We start from the raw sequence: 21,330 nt of genomic DNA, 5'->3' as shown, positions 1-21,330 counted from the left end.
AAAAACCTCCCAAAAAACAAGAGCCCAGGACCTGATGGATTCCCTAGGGAATTCTACCAAACTTTCTAAGAAGAAATAACACTGTTCTCCTGAAGCTGTTTCAAAAAATTGAAGCAGAAGGAAAACTTCCAGTCTCTTTCTATGAAGCCAGCTTTACCCTGATCCCCAAACCAGGCAAAGACCCTACAAAAAAGGAGAATTTCAGACCAATGTCACTGATGAATATGGATGCTAAGATTCTCAACAAGATCCTAGCAAACAGGATCCAACAGCACATTAAAAAGATTATCCACCATGACCAGGTGGGATTCATCCCTGGGCTACAAGGATGGTTCAACATTCGCAAATCAATCAATGTAATAGAACAAATTAATATGAGAAGAGAGAAGAACCACATGGTCCTCTCAATTGATGCAGAAAAAGCATTTGACAAAATCCAACATCCGTTCCTGATTAAAACGCTTCAATGTATAGGGATAGAGGGAACATTCCTGAACTTCACAAAATCTATCTATGAAAGACCCACAGTAAATATCATCCTCAATGGTAAAAAGCTCACAGCCTTCCCGTTGAGATCAGGAACATGACAAGGATGCCCACTCTCACCACTCTTGTTCAACATAGTATTAGAAGTCCTAGCAACAGCAATCAGACAACAAAGAGAAATAAAATGTATCCAAATTGGCAATGAAGAAGTCAAACTCTCTCTCTTCACAGATGACATGATTCTTTATATGGAAACCCCAAAGACTCCACCCCCAAACTACTAGAACTCATACAACAATTCAGCAACGTGGCAGGATACAAAGTCAATGTACAGAAATCAGTGGCTTTCTTATACACTAACAATGAAAATACAGAAAGGGAAATTAGAGAATCGATTCCATTTACTATAGCACCAAGAACCATAAGATACGTGGGAATAAACCTAACCAAAGAGGTAAAGGATCTGTACTCAAGGAATTACAGAACACTCATGAAAGAAATCGAAGAAGACACAAAGGATGGAAGACCATTCCATGCTCATGGGTCAGAAGAATAAACATTGTTAAAATGTCTATACTGCCTAGAGCAATCTATACTTTCAATGCCATTCCGATCAAAATTCCAACGGTATTTTTCAAAGAGCTGGAGCAAATAATCCATAAATTTGTATGGGACCAGAAGAGACCCCAAATCGCTAAGGAAATGTTGAAAAACAAAAATAAAACTGGGGACATCACATTACCTGATTTCAAGCTTTACTGCAAAGCTGTAATCACCAAGACAGCATGGTACTGGCACAAAAACAGACACATAGACCAGTGGAACAGAGTAGAGAGCCCAGATATGGACCCTTAACTCTATGGTCAGTTAATCTTCGACAGAACAGGAAAAAATATACAGTGGAAAAAAGACAGTCTCTTCAATAAATGGTGCTGGGAAAACTGGACAGCTATGTGTAGAAGAATGAAACTCGACCATTCTCTTACACCGTACACAAAGATAAACTCTAAATGGATAAAATACCTCAATGTGAGACAAGAATCCATCAGAATCCTAGAGGAGAACATAGGCAGTAATCTTTTCAATATCAGCCACAGCAACTTCTTTCAAGATATGTCTCCAAAGGCAAAGGAAACAAAAGCGAAAATAAATGTTTGGGACTTCATCAAAATCAAAAGCTTCTGCACAGCAAAGGAAACAGTCAAGAAAACAAAGAGGTAACCCATGGAATGGGAGAAGATATTTGCAAAAGGCAGTACAGACAAAAGGTTGATATCCAGGATCTATAAAAAACTCCTCAAACTCAACACACATAAAAAAAAACTTTTTTGAACCTTATTATACTCATATTTTATCCTTCATTGTATCTAACCTTTGTTTTGTATACACATAGGGTTTTTTCTTCTAAAAAAAATTTGGGGTACATCTTCTATAATAGATCAAAATATTCCTTAAATCTAGCACAGGGCTTTGTTCTAGTCTCCAGCATGAGCAAATTCTTTCCACTTTCTTTTTATTTGTTTTCTTTTTTAATTTTTTTCTGAACTTTTTTTTAATGATTTTATTTATTTATTTGATAGACAGAGATCACAAGTAGGCAGAGAGGCAGGCAGAAAGAGAGAGGAGGAAGTGGGATCCCTGCTGAGCAGGGAGTCTGATGTGGGTCTTGATCCCAGGACCCCATGATCATGACCTGAGCAGAAGGCAGAGGCTTTAACCCACTGAGCCACCTAGGTGTTTCTGAACTTCTTTTTACCCCCTTTCTTCCCCCCACAATTTGGGGTATCTTCTGATTTGGTTAAAGCACATTTTCCTGAGATCTTTGCCACCCTTTTAGTATTTTATTTGCTCCTTCATTATATTCATATCTGGATAAAATGACAAGGCTGGAAAAACTCACCACAAAAAAAAAAAAAAAAAAGAAGAACAAGAGGCAGTTCCAAAGCCTAGGGAACTAATCAATATGGACATTGGTAATATGTCAGATCTAGAGTTCAGAATGACAATTCTCAAGGTTCTAGCTAGGCTTGAAAAAGGCATGGAAGATGTTAGAGAAACCCTGTCTGGAGAAATAAAAGCCCTTTCTGGAGAAATAAAAGGACTAAAACCTAACCAAGTTGAAATTAAAAAAAAAAGCTATTAATGAGGTGCAATTAAAAATGGAGGCTCTTACTGCTAGGATAAATGAGGCAGAAGAGAGAATTAGTTATATAGAAGACCAAATGACAGAGAATAAAGAAGATAAGCAAAAGAGAGGCAAAGAACTACTGGACCATGAGGGGAGAATTTGAGAGATAAGTGACACCATAAGATGAAACAACATTAGAATAATGGGCATTCCAGAAGAAGACGAATGAGAGAGGGGAGTGGAAGGTATATTGGAGAGAATTATTGGAGAGAATTTCCCTAATATAGCAAGGGAACAAGCATCAAACTCTAGGCAGTGCAGAGAAACCCCCTCAAAATCAATAAGAATAGGTCCAAACCCCATCATTTAATGGTAAAATTTACAGTCTTAGCGACAAAGGGAAAATCCTGAAAGCAGCCCAGGACAAGAAGTCTGTAACATACAATGGTAAAAATATTAGATTGGCAGCAGACTTATCCACAGAGACCTGGAAGGTCAGAAAGAACTGGCATGATATACTCAGAGCACTAAATGAGAAAAACATGCAGCCAAGAATATTATATCCAACTAGGCTATCATTGAAAATAGAAGGAGAGATAAAAAGCTTCCAGGACAAACAAAAACTAAAAGAACATGTAAACAACAAGCCAGCCCAACAGGAAATATTGAAAGGGGTCCTCTAAGCAAAGAGAGAGCCTAAAAGTAGTAGATCAGGAAGGAACAGAGACAATATACAGTAACAGTCACCTTACCAGCAATACGATGGCACTAAATTCATATCTCTCAATAGTTACCCTGAATGTACATGGGCCAAATGCCCCAATCAAAAGACACAGGGATGTCAGAATGGATAAAAAACAAAACTCCTCAATATGCTATCTACAAGAAGTTCATTTTAGACCCAAAGACACTTCCAGATTTAAAGTGAGGGGGTGGAAAACAATTTATCATGCTAATGGCCATCAAAAGAAAGCTGGGGTGGCAATCCTTCCATCAGATAAATTAGATTTTAAGCCAAAGACTCTAATAAGAGATGAGAAGGGATACTATATCATACTCAAAGGGTCTGTCCAACAAGAAGACCTAACAATTTTAAATATCTATGCCCCTAACATGGGAGCAGCCAACTATATAAACCATTTAATAACAAAATCAAAGAAACACAACCACAATAATAAAATAATAGTAGAGGAGTTTAACACCCCCCTCACTGAAATGGACAGGTCATCCAAGGAAAAGATCAACAAGGAAATAATGGCTTTAAATGACACACTGGACCAGATGGACATCACAGATATATTCAGAACATTCCATCCCAAAGCAAAAGAATACACATTCTTCTCTAGTGCACATGGAACATTCTCTGGAATAGATCACATCCTGGGTCACAAATCAGGTCTCAACAAGTATTAAAAGATTGGGATCATTCCCTGCATATTTTCCAACCACAATGCTCTAAAGCTAGAACTCAATCACAAGAGGAAATTTGGAAAGAATCCAAGTACATGGAGACTAAAGAGCATCCTTCCAAAGAATGGATGGGTCAACCAGGAAATTAAAGAAGAATTGAAAAAATTCATAGAAACAATGATAATGAAAACATAACTGTTCAAAATCTGTGGGACACATCAAAGGCAGTCCTGAAAGGAAAACATACAAGCCTTTCTCAAGAACCAAGAAGGGTCTCAAATACACAACATAACCCTACACCTAAAGGAGCTGGAGAAAGAACAGCAAATAAAACCTAAGCCCAGCAGGAGAAGAGAAATAGTAAAGATCAGAGCATAAGTCAATGAAATAGAAACCAAAAAAACAGTAGAACAAATCAATGAAACTAGGAGCTGGTTCTTTGAAAGAATTAATGATTGATAAACCCCTGGCCAGACTTATCAAAAAGAAAAGAGAAAGGACCCTAATAAATAAAATCATGAATGAAAGGGGAGAGATCACAACCAACACCAAAGAAATATAAACAATTATAAGAACATATTATGAGCAACTATATGCCAGCAAAGTTGACAATCTGGAAGAAATGGATGCATTCCTAGAGACATATAAACTACCACAACTGAACCAGGAAGAAATAGAAAACCTAAACAGACCCATAACTTGTAAGGAGGTTGAAGCAGTCATCAAAAATATCACAAAAATAAGACCCCAAGACCAGACGAGTTCCCACGGTAATTCTACCAAACATTTAAAGAAGAACTAATTCCTATTCTCCTGAAACTGTTCTGAAAAATAGAAATGGAAGGAAAACTTCCAAACTCATTTTATGAGGCCAGCATTACCTTGATCCCAAAGCCAGCAAAGACCCCCACAAAAAAAAGAATTACAGACCAATATGCTTGATGAACACAGATGTGAAAATTCTCACCAAAATACTAGCCAATAGGATTCAACAGTACATTAAAAGGATTATTCACCACAACCAAGTGACATTTATTCCTGGGCTGCAAGGTTGGTTCAACATCTGCAAATCAATCAACTTGATACAATACATTAATAAAAGAAAGAACAAGAACCATATGATACTCTCAATAGATGTTGAAAAGCATTTGACAAAGTACAGCATCCCTTCCTGATTAAAACTCTTCAAAGTGTAGGGATAGAGGGAACATACCTCTATATCATCAAAGCCATCTATGAAAAACTTACCACAAATATCATTCTCAATGGAGAAAAACTGAAAACTTTTCTGCTAAGGTCAAGAACACGGCAGGATCAGGGAAATTCAAATTAAAACCACATTGAGATACCACCTTACACCAGTTAGAATGGCCAAAATTAGCAAGACAGGAAACAATTGTGTGTTGGAGAGGACGTGGAGAAAGGGGAACCCTCCTACACTGTTGGTGGGAATGCAAGTTGGTGAAGCCACTTTGGAGAACAGTGTGGAGATTCCTCAAGAAATTAAAAATAGAGCTTCCCTATGACCCTGCCATTGCACTACTGGATATTTACCCCAAAGATACAGATGTAGTGAAAAGAAGGGCCATCTGTACCCCAATATTTATAGCAGCAATGGCCACGGTCACCAAACTGTGGAAAGAACCAAGATGCCCTTCCACGGATGAATGGATAAGGAAGATGTGGTCCATATACACTATGGAGTATTATGCCTCCATCAGAAAGGATGAATACCTAACTTTTGTAGCAACATGGACGGGACTGGAAGAGATTATGCTGAGTGAAATAAGTCAAGCAGAGAGAGTCAATTATCATATGGTTTCACTTATTTGTGGAGCATAACAAATAGCATGGAGGACAAGGGGAGATGGAGAGGAGAAGGGAGTTGAGGGAAATTGGAAGGGGAGATTAACCATGAGAGACTATGGACTCTGAAAAACAATCTGAGGGTTTTGAAGAGGTAGGAGGGTGGGAGGTTGGGGGAACTAGATGGTGGGTATTAGAGAGGGCATGGATTGCATGGAGCACTGGCTGCAGTGCAAAAACAATGAATACTGTTACGCTGAAAAGAAATAAAAAAGAAAAAAGAAAAAAAAAGAACACTGCAGGGATGTCCATTATCACCACTGCTATTCAACATAGTACTAGAAGTTCTAGCTTCAGCAATCAGACAACAAAAAGAAATTAAGGGCATCTGAATCAGCAAAGAAGAAGTCAAACTATCACTCTTTGCAGATGATATGATACTGTATGTGGAAAACCCAAAAGACTCCACTCCAAAGCTGTTAGAACTTGTACAGGAATTCAGTAAAGTGTCAGGATATAAAATCAATGCACAGAAATCAGTTGCATTTCTTTACACCAACAAGACAGAAGAAAACGAAATTAAGGAGTCAATCTCATTTACAATTGCACCCAAAACTATAAGATACCTAGGAATAAACCTAACCAAAGAGGCTAAGAATCTATACTCAGAAACCTATAAAGTACTCATGAAAGAAATTGAGGAAGACACAAAGAAATGGAAAAATGTTCCATACTCCTGGATTGGAAGAACAAATATTGTGAAAATACCTATGCTACCTAAAGCAATCTACATGTTTAATGCAATCCCTATCAAAATCTCATCCATTTTTTTCAAAGAAATGGAACAAATAATCCTAAAATTTGTATGGAACCAGAAAAGACCTCAAATAGCCAGAGGAATGTTGAAAAAGAAAGCCAAAGTTGGTGGCATCACAATTCCAGACTTCAAGCTCTATTACAAAGCTGTCATCATCAAGACAGTATGGTGCTGGCACAAGAACAGACACATAGATCAACAGAACAGAATAGAGAGCCCAGAAATAGACCCTCAACTCTATGGTCACCCAATCTTCGACAAAGCAGGAAAGAATGTCCAATGGAAAAAGGACAGCCTCTTCAGCAAATGGTGTTGGGAAAATTGGATAGCCACATGCAGAAAAATGAAACTGGACCAATTCCTTACACCCCACACGAAAACAGACTCAAAATGGATGAAGGACCTCAATGTGAGCAAGGAATCCATCAAAATCCTTATGGAGAATCAGGCAGCAACATCTTCGACCTCAGCTGCAGCAACTTCTTCCTAGGAACATTGCCAAAAGCAAGGGAAGCAAGGGCAAAAATGAACTATTGGGACTTCATCAAGATCAAAAGCTTTTGCACAGCAAAGAAAACGGTTAACAAAACCAAAAGACAACTGACAGAATGGGAGAAAATAGTTGCAAACGACATATCAGATAAAGGGCTAGTATCCAAAATCTATAAAGAGCTTATCAAACTTAACACCCAAAGAACAAATAATCCAATCAAGAAATGGGCAGAGGACATGCACAAACAATTCTGCAAAGAAGACATCCAGTTGGCCAACAGACACATGAAAAAGTGCTCCTCATCAGTTGGTATCAGGGAACCACAAATCAAAACCACAATGAGATACCACCTCACACCAGTCAAATTAACAACCCAGGAAATGACAGATGCTGGCGAGGATGCGGAGAAAGGGGAACCCTCCTACACTATTGGTGGGAATGCAAGCTGGTGGGACCTCTCTGGAAAACAGCATGGAGGTCCTCAAGAAGCTGAAGATAGAGCTACCCTATGACCCAGCAGTTGCACTACTGTGTATTGACCCTAAAGATCCAAATGTAGTGATCTGATGGGGCACGTGCACCCGAATGTTTATAGCAGCAATGTCCACAATAGCCAAACTATGGAAAGAACCTAGATGTCCATCAACAGATGTATGGATAAAGAAAATGTGGCATATATATTCAATGGAATACTATGCAGCCATCAAAAGAAATGAAGTCTTGCCATGCAACAACATGGATGGAACTAGGGTGTATTATGCTTAGTGAAATAAGTCAATTGGAAAAAGAAAATTATCATATGATCTCCCTGATATGAGGAAGTGGAGATGCAATGTGGGGGCTGTGGGGTGTAGGAAAAGAATAAATGAAACAAGATTGGATTGGGAGGGAGACAAACCATAAGAAACTCTTAATCTCACAAAACAAACTGAGGGTTGCGAGGGGAAGTGGGGGGGAGGAGAGGGTGGTGGGGTTATTGACATTGGGGAGGGTATGTGCTATGGTGAGTGCTGTGAGGTGTGTAAACCTGACAATTCACAGACCTGTATCCCTGGGGCTAATAATACATTATATGTTTATTTTTTTAAATTATAATTTAAAAAAAAAAAAACATTTAAAAAGTTAAAACTAGGACTACCTTATGATCCAATAATCATACTACTGGGTATTTACCCAAAAAATGCAAAACACTAATTCAGAGGGATATATGAACCTCTATGTTTATAGCAGCTTTATTTACAATAGCCAAATTTTGTAGGTAGCCCAAGTGTCCATCAATAGATGAATGGATAAAGTAAATGTGATATATATCTATATATCTGCATATCTATATATACATATGTTATATATATATATTCCATTATTATATATATTCCATTATATATATATATAATATATATATATAACATTCCATTATATATATATAATGGAATATTTTTCAGCCATAAAAAGAGAATGATATTTTGCCATTTGCAGAAATATGAATGGAGTTAAGCAAAATAAGTCAGTTGGAGAAAGACAAATACCATATTATTTCACTCATGTGGAATTTAAGAAATAAAACAGAGCAAAGGAAAAGGAAAGAGAAAGAGAGAGAAACAAAGAAACAGCCTCTTAACTGTAGAGAAAAAATGGATGGTTACCAGAGGGAGGTAGATTGAGGGATAGATGAAATATGTGATGGGGCTAAGACAATTTTTTTTTAAGATTTTATTTATTTATTTGACAGACGGAGATCACAAGTAGGCAGAGAGGCAGGCAGAGAGAGAGAGAGGAAGAAGCAGGCTCCCCACAGAGCAGAGAGCCCAATGCAGGGCTCAATCCCAGGACCCTGGGATCATGACCTGAGCCAAAGGCAGAGGCTTTAACCCACTGAGCCACCCAGGTGCCCCCTAAGGCACTTTTTGTAATGAGCACTAGGCAATGTATGGAATTGTGGAGTCAATATATTGTACAACTGAAAGTAATATAATACTGTGTGTTAACTAATATTGGGATTAAAATGTTTTTATATTAATTGAGGAAGGAAGAATTTGACTGCACATCCAGAACATTTCCATATCCAAAATAAAAAAAAATCTTCAGTATTAGGTGTGAGTACCTTGACTGAAGATAATCATGTAGTAGTTGAAGTGGAGAAAGGTGATTTGGCTCAGCTACGTGTTCAGTACTCAGACTGACATTTGGAAAGCATCATATCATACACATGCAAATTCAGAATGAAATAGCAGCTCAGACATGAGACTGGCAAATTCAAGGCAGGATGCAAATGAGTGCAGGTTGCCTGGGTTCTGAATGGCAGAATCAGGAGGGGAGAACTGGAGCAGTGTATTGTAGAGAAAAAGTATGTGACAACAGTCCAAACAGGCTCCCATTGACCACATCCACTCCCCTAGTGTCCAACCCCTACTAACTTATGAAAATGAAACTAGACCAGCTCAGTTGGAAAAAATGGAGAAAAATAACAGCTAGAACAGTCAAGACAGCTCTGGAGCCAATTTCATACATTTAGCTTATGTTTCAAAAATAAGTAAAAGAAATAAGTCAAGCAGAGAGAGTCAATTATCATATGGTCTCACTTATTTGTGGAGCATAACAAATAGCATGGAGGACGTGGGGAGTTAGGAGAAGGGAGTTGGGGGAAATTGGAAGGGGAAGTGAACAATGAGAGACTATGGACTCTGAAAAACAATCTGAAGGGTTTGAAGAGGTCAGGGGGTGGGAGGTTGGGGGAACCAGGTGGTGGATATTAGAGAGGGCACGGATTGCATGGAGCACTGGGTGTGGTACAAAAACAATGAATACTGTTATGCTGAAAATAAATTTAAAAATGATTAAAATTTTTTTTAAAAACATTTTTTAAAAAATTTTAAAAAAAAAGTAAAAGATGAAGAGTTGAGTCTTCCCTTTACAGAATCAGCCTTGTTTTCCAATGACATTCTCATAAAGAAATAGCTTGTTCACTGAGAGCCTAGCAAGTCTAGAGTTGAAATAGAAGTTGTTGTTTGTACAACACTGAAGCAAAACACAAGTCAATGACTGACTATATAACTGGCATTCAACTTATGAATCAATGATATGTTCCAACACTAGAGTAAAAATGGCTGTGCCCAAATTTTTGAGAAACAGTATACATGGAGTATTACATGGAGTGAATTAAAGGATTGTTAAGGGAAACTTTCATGATAATAAACTTTCGCTTTTTCTACTATTTAATATTCAGAAACTCACATGAGTGTGGAATTTCACTATGATTCATAGAAAATTTGAGTTGAGGCCAGGCAAGGGAGACAGGAGGGTCAATGAAACACATAATTAAGGAGATAATGATGCCAGGAGAAGCTTGTGGCCAAGCCAAGAGCTTTTCATATGTTCTTTGCTGAGTTTCTAGGGTTTGGTTTTAGGAGAACCTAAAGGTGAAGGCAAAGAGATGAGGGGACAAAGATAAAATGTCCTGGTTCTTTTCTTTCTCTCCACAGGGGGGTTGGCCTCAGTTATCTACACAGACACCCTCCAGACCACCATCATGCTGATAGGTTCTTTTATTCTCATGGGGTATGGTAAGTGATGACAGTACGTGCAGTGCACTAGGGCTGGAAATGGTGAGACTGCTCTTTTTTGCTGCCTCCCTGTTCTACATGGTCACACTTTCTAACCATTTATATAATTTACATCATTGAAACATCTGCCTAACTTCTTTCTTGCTATACTATCTCAGCATGAGAGAAGAACTTCCCTTTCTTTAAAAAAAATTCTTGCTCAGATTTAATCGTAATATGTTTGTGTTTGGAATCAACAAAATCAGTTTCACTGAGTTGGTTTTTTGCAAAAATATTGGTGCACTGGATTCAAGGCACAGAAACGATTTATATGAAACCTTCATAAAATGAAGGATTAAATATAAGAATGGTTTAAGATAATGATAACTGACTATTAACTTCATTATGACTGATGCCATGGAAATTATTAAAGTATGTTACTCCCTCTGCTGTTGGAATATACAAGCAGAGGTTGGATTTTCCTTTATGACTCTCACTTAATTAGTATCAGTTCATTCTTTTAAGTCATGCAGCAAGAACTATTAATGAATTTAATTTACAGTTTGCCTATTTTTGTTTTCTTTCATTATGGTATCTGTTTACCTTTGCCCAGGAAATCCATGTGCATAATCAAAAGGATATAAGATGAAAATAAGTGTCTTTTCATTCCTCCCCTGTCCTACAGCCACCATGTTCCAACCACTCAAGCTGCACTGAATACAATTCTGAATATGCATGCACCTAATCACAAGCCACACTGAATACAATTCTAAATATGCAGGTACCAATTACAGAGCTTGAAGATAATGTGAAGCAAAAACTGATAAAACTGTAAAGACAACATGGGGCGCCTGGATGGCTCAGTGGGTTAAAGCCTCTGCCTTCGGTTCAGGTCATGACCCCAGGGTCCTGGGATCAAGCCCCGCATTGGGCTCTCAGCTCAGCAGGGAGCCTGCTTCCTCCTCTCTCTCTGCCTGCCTCTCTGCCTACTTGTGATCTCTGTCAAATAAATAAATAAAATCTTTTAAAAAAAAAAAAACTGTAAAGACAACAAATCCACCAAGAGAGTTGGTGATTTTGACACAACATGGGTACCATTAGTCACATATGGCTATTTAAATTTGAATTAATCAAAATTTAAAATTCATTTTCTCTTTTGCCTAGCCATATTTCTTTTTTTTATTTCATTTATTTATTTGATAGAGAGATCACAAGTAGGCAGAGAGGCAGGCAGAGAGAGAGGGGGAAACAGGCTCCCTGCTGAGCAGAGAGCCCGATGCAGGGCTCAATCCCAGGACCCTGAGACCATGCCCTGAGCTGAAGGCAGAGGCTTTAACCCACTGAGCCACCCAGGTGCCCCTGCCTAGCCATATTTCAAGTGCTCAATATATGGCTAGTAGTTTTCATACAGGCAGCATAGATAGATATAGATATAGATATAGATATAGATATAGATATAGATATAGATATAGATATAGAATCATCATTCTGAACTCTAGATCTGCTCCACGGGGAGCCTGCTTCCCCTTCTCTCTCTGCCTGACTTTCTGCCTACTTGTGGTCTCTGTCTGTCAAATAAATGAACAAAATCTTTAAAAAAAAAAAAAAGAATATATGAAGGAGAGAATAAAATACTAAAAAGGTGGCAAAGACCCCAGAAAAATGTGCATTAACCAAATCAGGAGAGACCCCAAACTGGGGGGAGAAGAAATGGGGTAAAAAGAAATATATCTATATAGATATAAATATAGATGATATAGATATAGATATATTCACCAAGAATATGATAGAACAGATAGAACTGTTCTATTATAGCAGAAAGTTCTATTGAGAGCAGTTCTAGAGACAACTGCTAGTACCCAATTCCTTGCAAACTTTCTATTTAGCAAATTTCTATGCTATTCTTACTTATGGTTCTTTTTGTCTAGTTTTGGTGATGTACCTCTGGAATCACCTTCTCCTAACCTTAGGATGAAGAGAGGAGGTTCTCATCTCCTAGCAGCTTTCCTGTATTGCTGTTAAAAACCATATTCCCCTTAGCAGAACAATTTCTTTGTATGTTCTGTATCCTCCATTGGATTGAATTCCTGTCCTGCATATTTATTTTTTTTTATTTCTTTTCAACCTAACAGTATTCATTGTTTTTGCACCACACCCAGTGCTCCATGCAATCCGTGCCCTCTCTAATACCCACCACCTGGTTCCCCCAACCTCCCACCCCCCCACCTCTTCAAAACCCTCAGATTGTTTTTCAGAGAACATAGTCTCTCATGGTTCACCTCCCTTTCCAATTTCCCTCAACTCCCTTCTCCTAACTCCCCTTGTCTTCCATGCTATTTGTTATGCTCCACAAATAAGTGAAACCATATAATTGACTCTCTCTGCTTGACTTATTTCACTCAGCATAATCTTTTCCAGGCCCATGTTGTCCATGTTGCTACAAAAGTTGGGTATTCATCCTTTCTGATGGAGGCATAATACTCCATAGTGTATATGGACCACATCTTCCTTACCCATTCGTCTGTTGAAGGGCATCTTGGTTCTTTCCACAGTTTGGTGACTGTGGCCATTGCTGCTATGAACATTGGGGTACAGATGGCCCTTCTTTTCACTACATCTGTATCTTTGGGGTAAATATCCAGTAGTGCAATGGCAGGGTCATAGGGAAGCTCTATTTTTAATTTCTTGAGGAATCTCCACACTGTTCTCCAAAGTGACTGCACCAACTTGCATTCCCACCAACAGTGTAAGAGGGTTCCCCTTTCTCCACATCCCCTCCAACACATGTTGTTTCCTGTCTTGCTAATTTTGGCCATTCTAACTGGTGTAAGGTGGTATCTCAATGTGGTTTTAATTTGAATCTCCCTGATGGCTAGTGATGATGAACATTTTTTCATGTGTCTGATAGCCATTTGTCTGTCTTCGTTGGAGAAGTTTCTGTTCATATCTTCTGCCTATTTTTTTATATGATTGTCTATTTTGTGTGTGTTGAGTTTGAGGAGTTCTTTATAGATCCTGGATATCAACCTTTTGTCTGTGCAAATATCTTCTCCCATTCCGAGGGTTGCTTCTTTGTTTTGTTGACTGTTTCCTTTGCTGCCTGCACATTTATTTTGCACATAATCCTAGCACAATGCTTGGCACATACAAACACTTTGGTGCTAAACGAAATAAGTAATGAAGAAGTAAATTAATGACAACCACAACACTAAGGAAGTATGACACTCTGATGAATTTTGTACTACTTTATTTAACTTATCCTAGGTGGGCCCAGATGCCTGGGCTCATCCTTCTTTCTAGGGTTTCTATCCATTATTGTTCTTTTCTACACTTCTCTTGCCTTTCCAGACCCCCAGTGGGCTCTCACCATTTCACCTCACCACACATAATCTGCTGCCTCCAATATCTGTTCCTTATCTTCTCATTTTTTTAATTCTAGCATGAGTAGAATACAGTATTGCATCAGAAAAACCAGACTGTGCTAAAGTCAGAAGAGCCAGACATTGTGTCAACAAGAGAGACCATTGCTTCTGGTCCTTTCAGAGGAGTTGGGGCTTTCTCATGGCTAATTCTGCTAGTCTCACTCTGTTACCTCACCTTCAGGCTTATTTCTGTTCTGGATGGTTATGAGACATCAATATCAGTCTGTTGCATAGCAGTTTTATTTTTACCATAAACCTAGGCACTAAAAACAATTTTCCAAAGTGACATAAGGAGAAAGGTTAAAGGGTGATTTGCTTTGTCTACCTTGTGAAAGCATGATAGGATTGCCAATGCCAGTGAAAGTACTAGAAAGACATGGATCTGAGAACACTGAAGATTTGACTAGGCTGATTGGAGATGCTTGGATACCTCCACCACAAAGGAATAACTGTGAACAGATTCCTATTAAATTAGATTTAATAATAGATTTAGTTCTATTAAATTAGATTTAATATGATTAGATTTCTATTAAACATTTCATGTTATCCAATACATTTGCAGCATTTACCGAAGTGGGAGGCTATGAGAGTTTTACAGAAAAGTACATGAACGCCATACCAACCATAGTTGAGGGAGACAACCTGATGATCAGCTCCAAGTGCTACACTCCTCAGGCTGACTCCTTCCACATTTTCCGAAATGCTGTCACAGGGGATCTTCCTTGGCCAGGAACAATATTTGGAATGACCATAGTAGCTCTGTGGTACTGGTGCACAGATCAGGTAAAGTATGTGTGTGGTGTATAAATATGTTTATGTTGCTTTTTTCTACTCATAGAAAAGCATCTAGTCTCTATTTTGTACACACATAAACACACATGCATGCACACACATTGTTTAAATAGCCAAACACTTCCACAAGGGTTGTTATAAAAAATAAATGTCTGTTGTCCTGCTGTCTTATTTGTCTCTCAAAAGCAAACATTTTTGGCTCCTTCAGTTAAGTATTTTGGTTTGTATTTTTCTTCTCTAAATCTTTGTACAGCATGGTTGTACAAACCTCCAGAGTCATGGACTATGGAGTTTAAAGGAGCAAGTCTGGCCTTTCCTGGGTCAACAATGGGGTATCCAGGTGGAGACACAGGTGGAGGCCAACAGCCCAGGCTTCCCACCTGTCTGCAGTCTAGTTGTGTTTGGAAAAGTGTTCTTTGCTGTCATCCACGTTAGGTTTGATTGTGTCACTGCCTGGCTTCCGGCCAGCAGGACAGACTTCACCATGCTCATCCATGTACTGGAAGGCCTGAACCAGCAGCAGAACTTCATCCACAGAGTGCCCCAAAGGCAAATCGGCATGGTTGGTGAACCATTGGAGTGTCACCACCTTGGAGTACATTACAAATAAATGCTCTCGGATGTTACCCAGACCCACTGAATCAGAATTTACTTGTAAATTTGATCCCTAGGTGATTTAAATAAATTCTTACATTGTTCCCTTTTGGTTTTCCAGTTTTCAGATTTTTATATTGTCTTCCAATAATTGAATTCTCCAGCAAGTTCCTGAGGAAAACAGGAGATAAATTTATTGTGGATTTGTCTTCATGTTTGAAAATGTCTTCACTTCAACTTTTCTTAAATTGATCCTCTGGTCATGTACACATTTCTAAGTTGGAAATAATTTTCCCAAAGACATAAATTCATTGTCTTCTGACTTCCACCATTACTGGTGAGAAGCCTGAAGTTATTCTTGATCCTTTGGATGTAACCTGTCTTTTCTCTATGGAATTTTGTGTTTTCCTTTGGAAACCTTCTGCTTTTGGATGTTGGTCTTCCACAATTGGTTTTCTAGTGTCCTTATCTTTCATACCTCATCTTTCATCTCTTGGTCTTTTTGCTCTACTTTCTAAATTTCCTCAATATTATGTTCCAGTGTCCTGCCTTTGTATTTATAACTCTCAAGATCTTATTTTTTGTTTTTTGGATGTTCCTTTTCATAGCACTTGAGTTTGTTTTTGTTTTTTATTTTGAAGTTTTCATCACTGTGCTTGCTTTGGCAGTACATATACTAAAATTTGAATGAAGTTTTCATCACCATCTATAGTCTCTGTCAACTCAAACCTATAATTTCGCAATTTTAACCCATCTTGGGCCAGTGGTCACTTGTGTCAGTGAGGAATCAGTTTTCTTTTCTATATATAATAAACTGATTTTCTCAACCTCTCTATGAAAGAGTGCATCTTTTCATTGATTTCTGCAACTATCTTTATTATTTACATTTGCCTCTGACCATCTGATTTATCTCCTGTAAATGGCCTCACATTCACCCTTAGATTTGATATCTGACCCTGCTTGTCTGCTGACAGGCCTCCCTTCCTCACCTTTGTGTTGTTCTTCCAACTTTCTGTTTCAAGCCCTCTGTCTAAAGATGGCACCTGCTCCCCCAGCACTGAGTGACACTGTTGCTATCCTTAACAGATCTGTCTCTCCAAAGAGAATGAAACATTAAAAGCCATCCCTATATTCTGACATTCCTTGAGAAGAAAAATGTCAAGAAGTTATGGCATTATAAGTAGAAATCCTGCTTTACTAGAAAATTCTTAGTTAAGGGATTACACAACTTAAGTGGAATGGTAAAATTATACACATTGAATTTCCCAGGACCACTATTTTTGCTCCATAACTCAATGAGGTCCTCAGAATATTCTGAAGAAATCTAGAGATTAGTGTCTCGGGGTTCTCTTCTGATGGCTGCCTGACTCTGATGTTTCTATCCCAATGATTTGATTTCCCAAGGGGACAATTCTTTTCTAATGGTGAAGAGATACTGATGAGTATGTGATTATTTGGTGCTTACAATACTAAAAGCACAACTTAATCACACAACTGGTGACAAAGACCAGTAGTGACAGCCTTGTACTTGGAGGAGCACATGGCCATGGTTGCAATGCAGCCTAGGAGCTTTAAATATTTTAATAGTACTAATGTGTATTGACTCGTATGTATCAAGAGTCTTACAAACATTATACCAGCTATTCAACTGTCCTGCAAGAAATAACCCTTTTATTTATTTTTTTATAACAAGTTTTTTTATTATGTTCAATTAGCCAACATACAGCATATCATTAGTTTTTGATGTAGTGTTCAACAATTCATTAGTTGCATATAAAATGTGAATTGTGTAATGCAATCACAAGTTTACAAATACTTCTAGAAGTTAGCAATTATTGACATTTCAATTGACCCATTTATATCCTTCTCTAAGTTAAAGTTATCATTAATTCTTTTTTCCATTTTTTAATTTATTTTTTATTATGTTCAATTGAAGATAACCTTTTTAGAGATGAAAAATCTGCATCTCACAAGGCCAAATACCCAAATAAGTAGAGCAGAGATTCAAGTTCTGATTTCACTCTGAAGTCCATTATTTTCCATTACTCATGGCCTCATATCTTATTGTAACATTAATCCCTGAAAAGAAGCACTCACCTCCTTTTATATCATCCTCAAGTTGTTTGATGACTATGTCATGTTTTCCTGGCAGGTAATTGTGCAGCGCTGCCTATCAGGTAAGAACATGTCTCATGTGAAGGCCGCCTGCATCATGTGTGGGTACCTGAAACTGCTGCCCATGTTCCTCATGGTGATGCCAGGAATGATCAGCCGCATCTTATACACAGGCAAGTCATTGATTCATAAATCCTCTTTCTTTTATGCTTGAATTCTGAGCAGTGGTTTTAAGATGTAGTAAAACCTTGATAAGATAGAAAACCCATTATGAATGGAAATAAAAACACAATTCCAGGTGGCAAGAACAGTTTTTGCAGGGGCTCAGAAACAGGAAATTCTGGCATATTTGACACCTATATATCCAATTAGTAGGGAACAGTCAACAAAATTATTGTATACCCCCTTTATAGAAAATTACACACGAGAGACCAAAAACTTTCTCAAAACTTAGTAAAATTGTTATTATGTTTAAGTGTAAAAAGCAAACTACAAGGGGTGCCTGGGTGGCTCAGTGGATTAAGGCCTCTGCCTTCAGCTCAGGTCATGATCTCAGGGTCCTAGGATCGAGCCCTGCATCCGGCTCTCTGCTCAGCAGGGAGCCTTCTTCCCTTCCTCTCTCTCTCTCTGCCTGCCTCTCTGCCTACTTGTGATTTCTGTCAAATAAATAAATAAAATATTTTTTTTTAAAAAGCAAACTACAAAATATGATCTCAACAATTACTACAGTTTTGCAAAAGAGACATTTCTCTGTGGGAAAAGATTAGAAAAGAATTAAAAGAAAAACAAAGAGGTGCCTGAGTGGCTCAGTCAATTATCTGCCTTCAGCTCAAATCATGACCCCAGGGCCCCAGGATAGAGCCCCACATCAGGCTCCCTGCTCAGCGGGGAGTCTGCTTCTCCCTCTGACCCTCCCCTTTTCATGCTCTCTCTATCTCTCTCAAATAAATAAGTAAAATCTTTTTTAAAAAGAATTAAAAAACTAAGAGCAGCTAATGTGTTATGGTATTAGTATTCTGGGAGTTTTTTTATATATATGGACCATATCTTCTTTATCCACTCATCTTTTGAAGGGCATCTAGGCTTTTTTCACAGTTTGGTGATTGTGGCCATTACTGCTATGAACATTGGGGTACAGATGACCTTTCTTTTCAATACATCTGTATCTTTGGGGTAAATACCCAGAAGTGCATATCTTTGCAAATGACAGTACAGACAAAAGGTTGATATCCAGGATCTATAAAGAACTTCTCAAACTCAACACACACAAAATAGACAATCATATAAAAAAATGGACAGAAGATATGAACAGACACTTCTCCAATGAAGACATACAAATGGCTATCAGACACATGAAAAAATGTTCATCATCGCTAGCCATCAGGGAGATTCAAATTAAAACCACATTGAGATATCACCTTACACCAGTTAGAATGGCCAAAATTAGCAAGACAGGAAACAACATGTGTTGGAGGGGATGTGGAGAAAGGGGAACCGTCTTACTCTGTTGGTGGAAATACAAGTTGGTGAAGCCACTTTGGAGAACAGTGTGGAGATTCCTCAAGAAATTAAAAATAGAGCTTCCCTATGACCCTGCCATTGCACTACTGGGTATTTACCCCAAAGATACAGATGTAGTGAAAAGAAGGGCCATCTGTACCCCAATGTTCATAGCAGCAATGGCCACGGTCGCCAAACTGTGGAAAGAACCAAGATGCCCTTCAACGGACGAATGGATAAGGAAGATGTGGTCCATACACACTATGGAGTATTATGCCTCCATCAGAAAGGATGAATACCCAACTTTTGTAGCAACATGGATGGGCCTGGAAGAGATTATGCTGAGTGAAATAAGTCAAGCAGAGAGAGTCAATTATCATATGGTTCCACTTATTTGTGGAGCATAACAAATAGCATGGAGGACAAGGGGAGTTAGAGAGGAGAAGGGAGTTGAGGGAAGTTGGAAGGGAAGGTGAACCAGGAGAGACTATGGACTCTGAAAAACAATCTGAAGGGTTTGAAGAGGTGAGGGGGTTGGGAGGTTGGGGGAACCAGGTGGTGGGTATTAGAGAGGGCATGGATTGCATGGAGCACTGGGTGTGGTGCAAAAACAAGGAATACTGTTATGCTGGAAAAAAAAAAAAAAAAACTACCCAGAAGTGCAATTGCAGTGTCATTGGATAGTTCTATTTTTAATTTCTTCTTTTCCCTATTAAAATTACATTTTATTTATTTTATTTTTTAAATTTTTTCCAGTGTTCCAAGATTCATTGTTTATGCACCACACCCAGTGCTCCATGCAATACATTCCCTCCTTTATCCGCCACCAGGCTCACCCAATCCCTCCAACCTCCTCCCCTCCAAACCCTCAGTTTGTTTCTCAGAGATTTTTTTAAAGTCATTTTTTTGCTATCTGTTGTCATAATATTGTTTAAGCAACAACAACAAAAAAAAAATTGCCAAGGTGCTGTAAAACTGCCACAGTGAAGGGACACCTCATCCCACATGAGCAATCATCCCTGAGAAAAATCACAAGTGACACCTCTTCTTAGATACAGGTGGAAAGCACTGGGCTAAATGACTGGACACGGAACTAATTTCCTGAGTATTGTTTGGCTGTTGTGGTTATTTTATCTCTGGAGTTCTGTGCCTCTGGGAGGATTTATGCTTTTGCAACTTCTCTGGAGGATGGAATCAGTTCCTCCTCTGTTTGTTCTCATGTTCTAGCTGGGCCACAACCCAAAGAGGAACCCTGCTCCTTAGGTCAGTGCAAAGGGAGCTAAATGTTCCCAGCAAATGTCTTTCCTCTCACCCATAATGTACAACTTGTCTCTATGTTCAATGGTTGTAGATCTTACCTGTTTGGGCCGCACTCACTGAACATACTTATCTGAATTCCTCCTCAGAGAAAGTGGCCTGTGTTGTGCCTTCTGAATGTGTGAAACACTGTGGCGTTGAAGTTGGCTGCAGTAACTATGCCTACCCAATGATGGTGCTGGAACTGATGCCTGATGGTAAGAAAATGTCCATGCCCAAATGAATGGAGAAAATGTAATGATAGTTAGATAAATGATAGAGATAGATAGATAGATGATAGATAGATGATAGATAGATAGATGATAGATAGAAAGATGATAGATAGATAATAGACAATAGATAGATGACAGATAGATGGTGATGATAGATAGATTGATAGATGATAGAATGATTTCATTAATTTGTGGAACATAAGGAATGGCATGGAAGATATTAGGAGAAGGAAGGGAAAAATGAAGGGGGGAGGAATCTGAAAGGGAGATGAACCATGAAAGACTATGGACTCCAGGAAACAAACTAATGGTTTTAGAGGGGAGGGGAGTTGAGGGATGGGTTAGCCCAATGACACGTATTAAGAAGGGCCCATGTTGTGTGGAGCACTGTGTATTAATGGAGTTCTAGAACCTAGGTGAGGTCCAGAGCCGATGACCAAGAAAGAATTCTTGAGACATCTTTGGTGCAAAATGGTGGTTTATTAAAGCACGGGGACAGGACCCATGGGCAGAAAGAGCTGCTGCCCTGGTTGTGAGAGATGGCAGGTTATGTACCTTGTGGTTGGGGGAAGGTGAGGGGCAGGGAGGTTTCAACGGAGCTTTCATATGCTAAAGAGGGCCTACAAGGTGCCGGGATACCTGAGGCCTTGATGCTTGATCAATGTTGTCTTTTGGCCAGCCATTAACATCAAGATAGTT

The 21,330-nt window shown here is 38.7% G+C and overlaps 1 protein-coding gene across 1 annotated transcript in view; it reads left to right on the top strand.

Moving 5' to 3' along the window:
• Nucleotides 1-21,330, top strand: part of LOC116882739 (solute carrier family 5 member 4) — a 55,277-nt gene that overhangs the window by 19,227 nt on the left and 14,720 nt on the right. The window contains exons 7-10 of the mRNA XM_032883254.1: nucleotides 10,620-10,700; nucleotides 14,664-14,884; nucleotides 17,640-17,775; nucleotides 20,509-20,616. Coding sequence (XP_032739145.1) covers nucleotides 10,620-10,700; nucleotides 14,664-14,884; nucleotides 17,640-17,775; nucleotides 20,509-20,616 — 546 coding nt within the window. The remainder of the gene's footprint in view (nucleotides 1-10,619; nucleotides 10,701-14,663; nucleotides 14,885-17,639; nucleotides 17,776-20,508; nucleotides 20,617-21,330) is intronic.

This window comes from Lontra canadensis, unplaced genomic scaffold (assembly GCF_010015895.1).
Source record: "Lontra canadensis isolate GAN:19392208 unplaced genomic scaffold, GSC_riverotter_1.0 scaffold87, whole genome shotgun sequence".
In the NCBI taxonomy this organism is placed as follows: Eukaryota; Metazoa; Chordata; class Mammalia; order Carnivora; family Mustelidae; genus Lontra; species Lontra canadensis.
The sequence above is the reverse complement of the archived record's forward strand: the minus strand, read 5'-3'. Positions and strand labels throughout refer to the sequence as shown.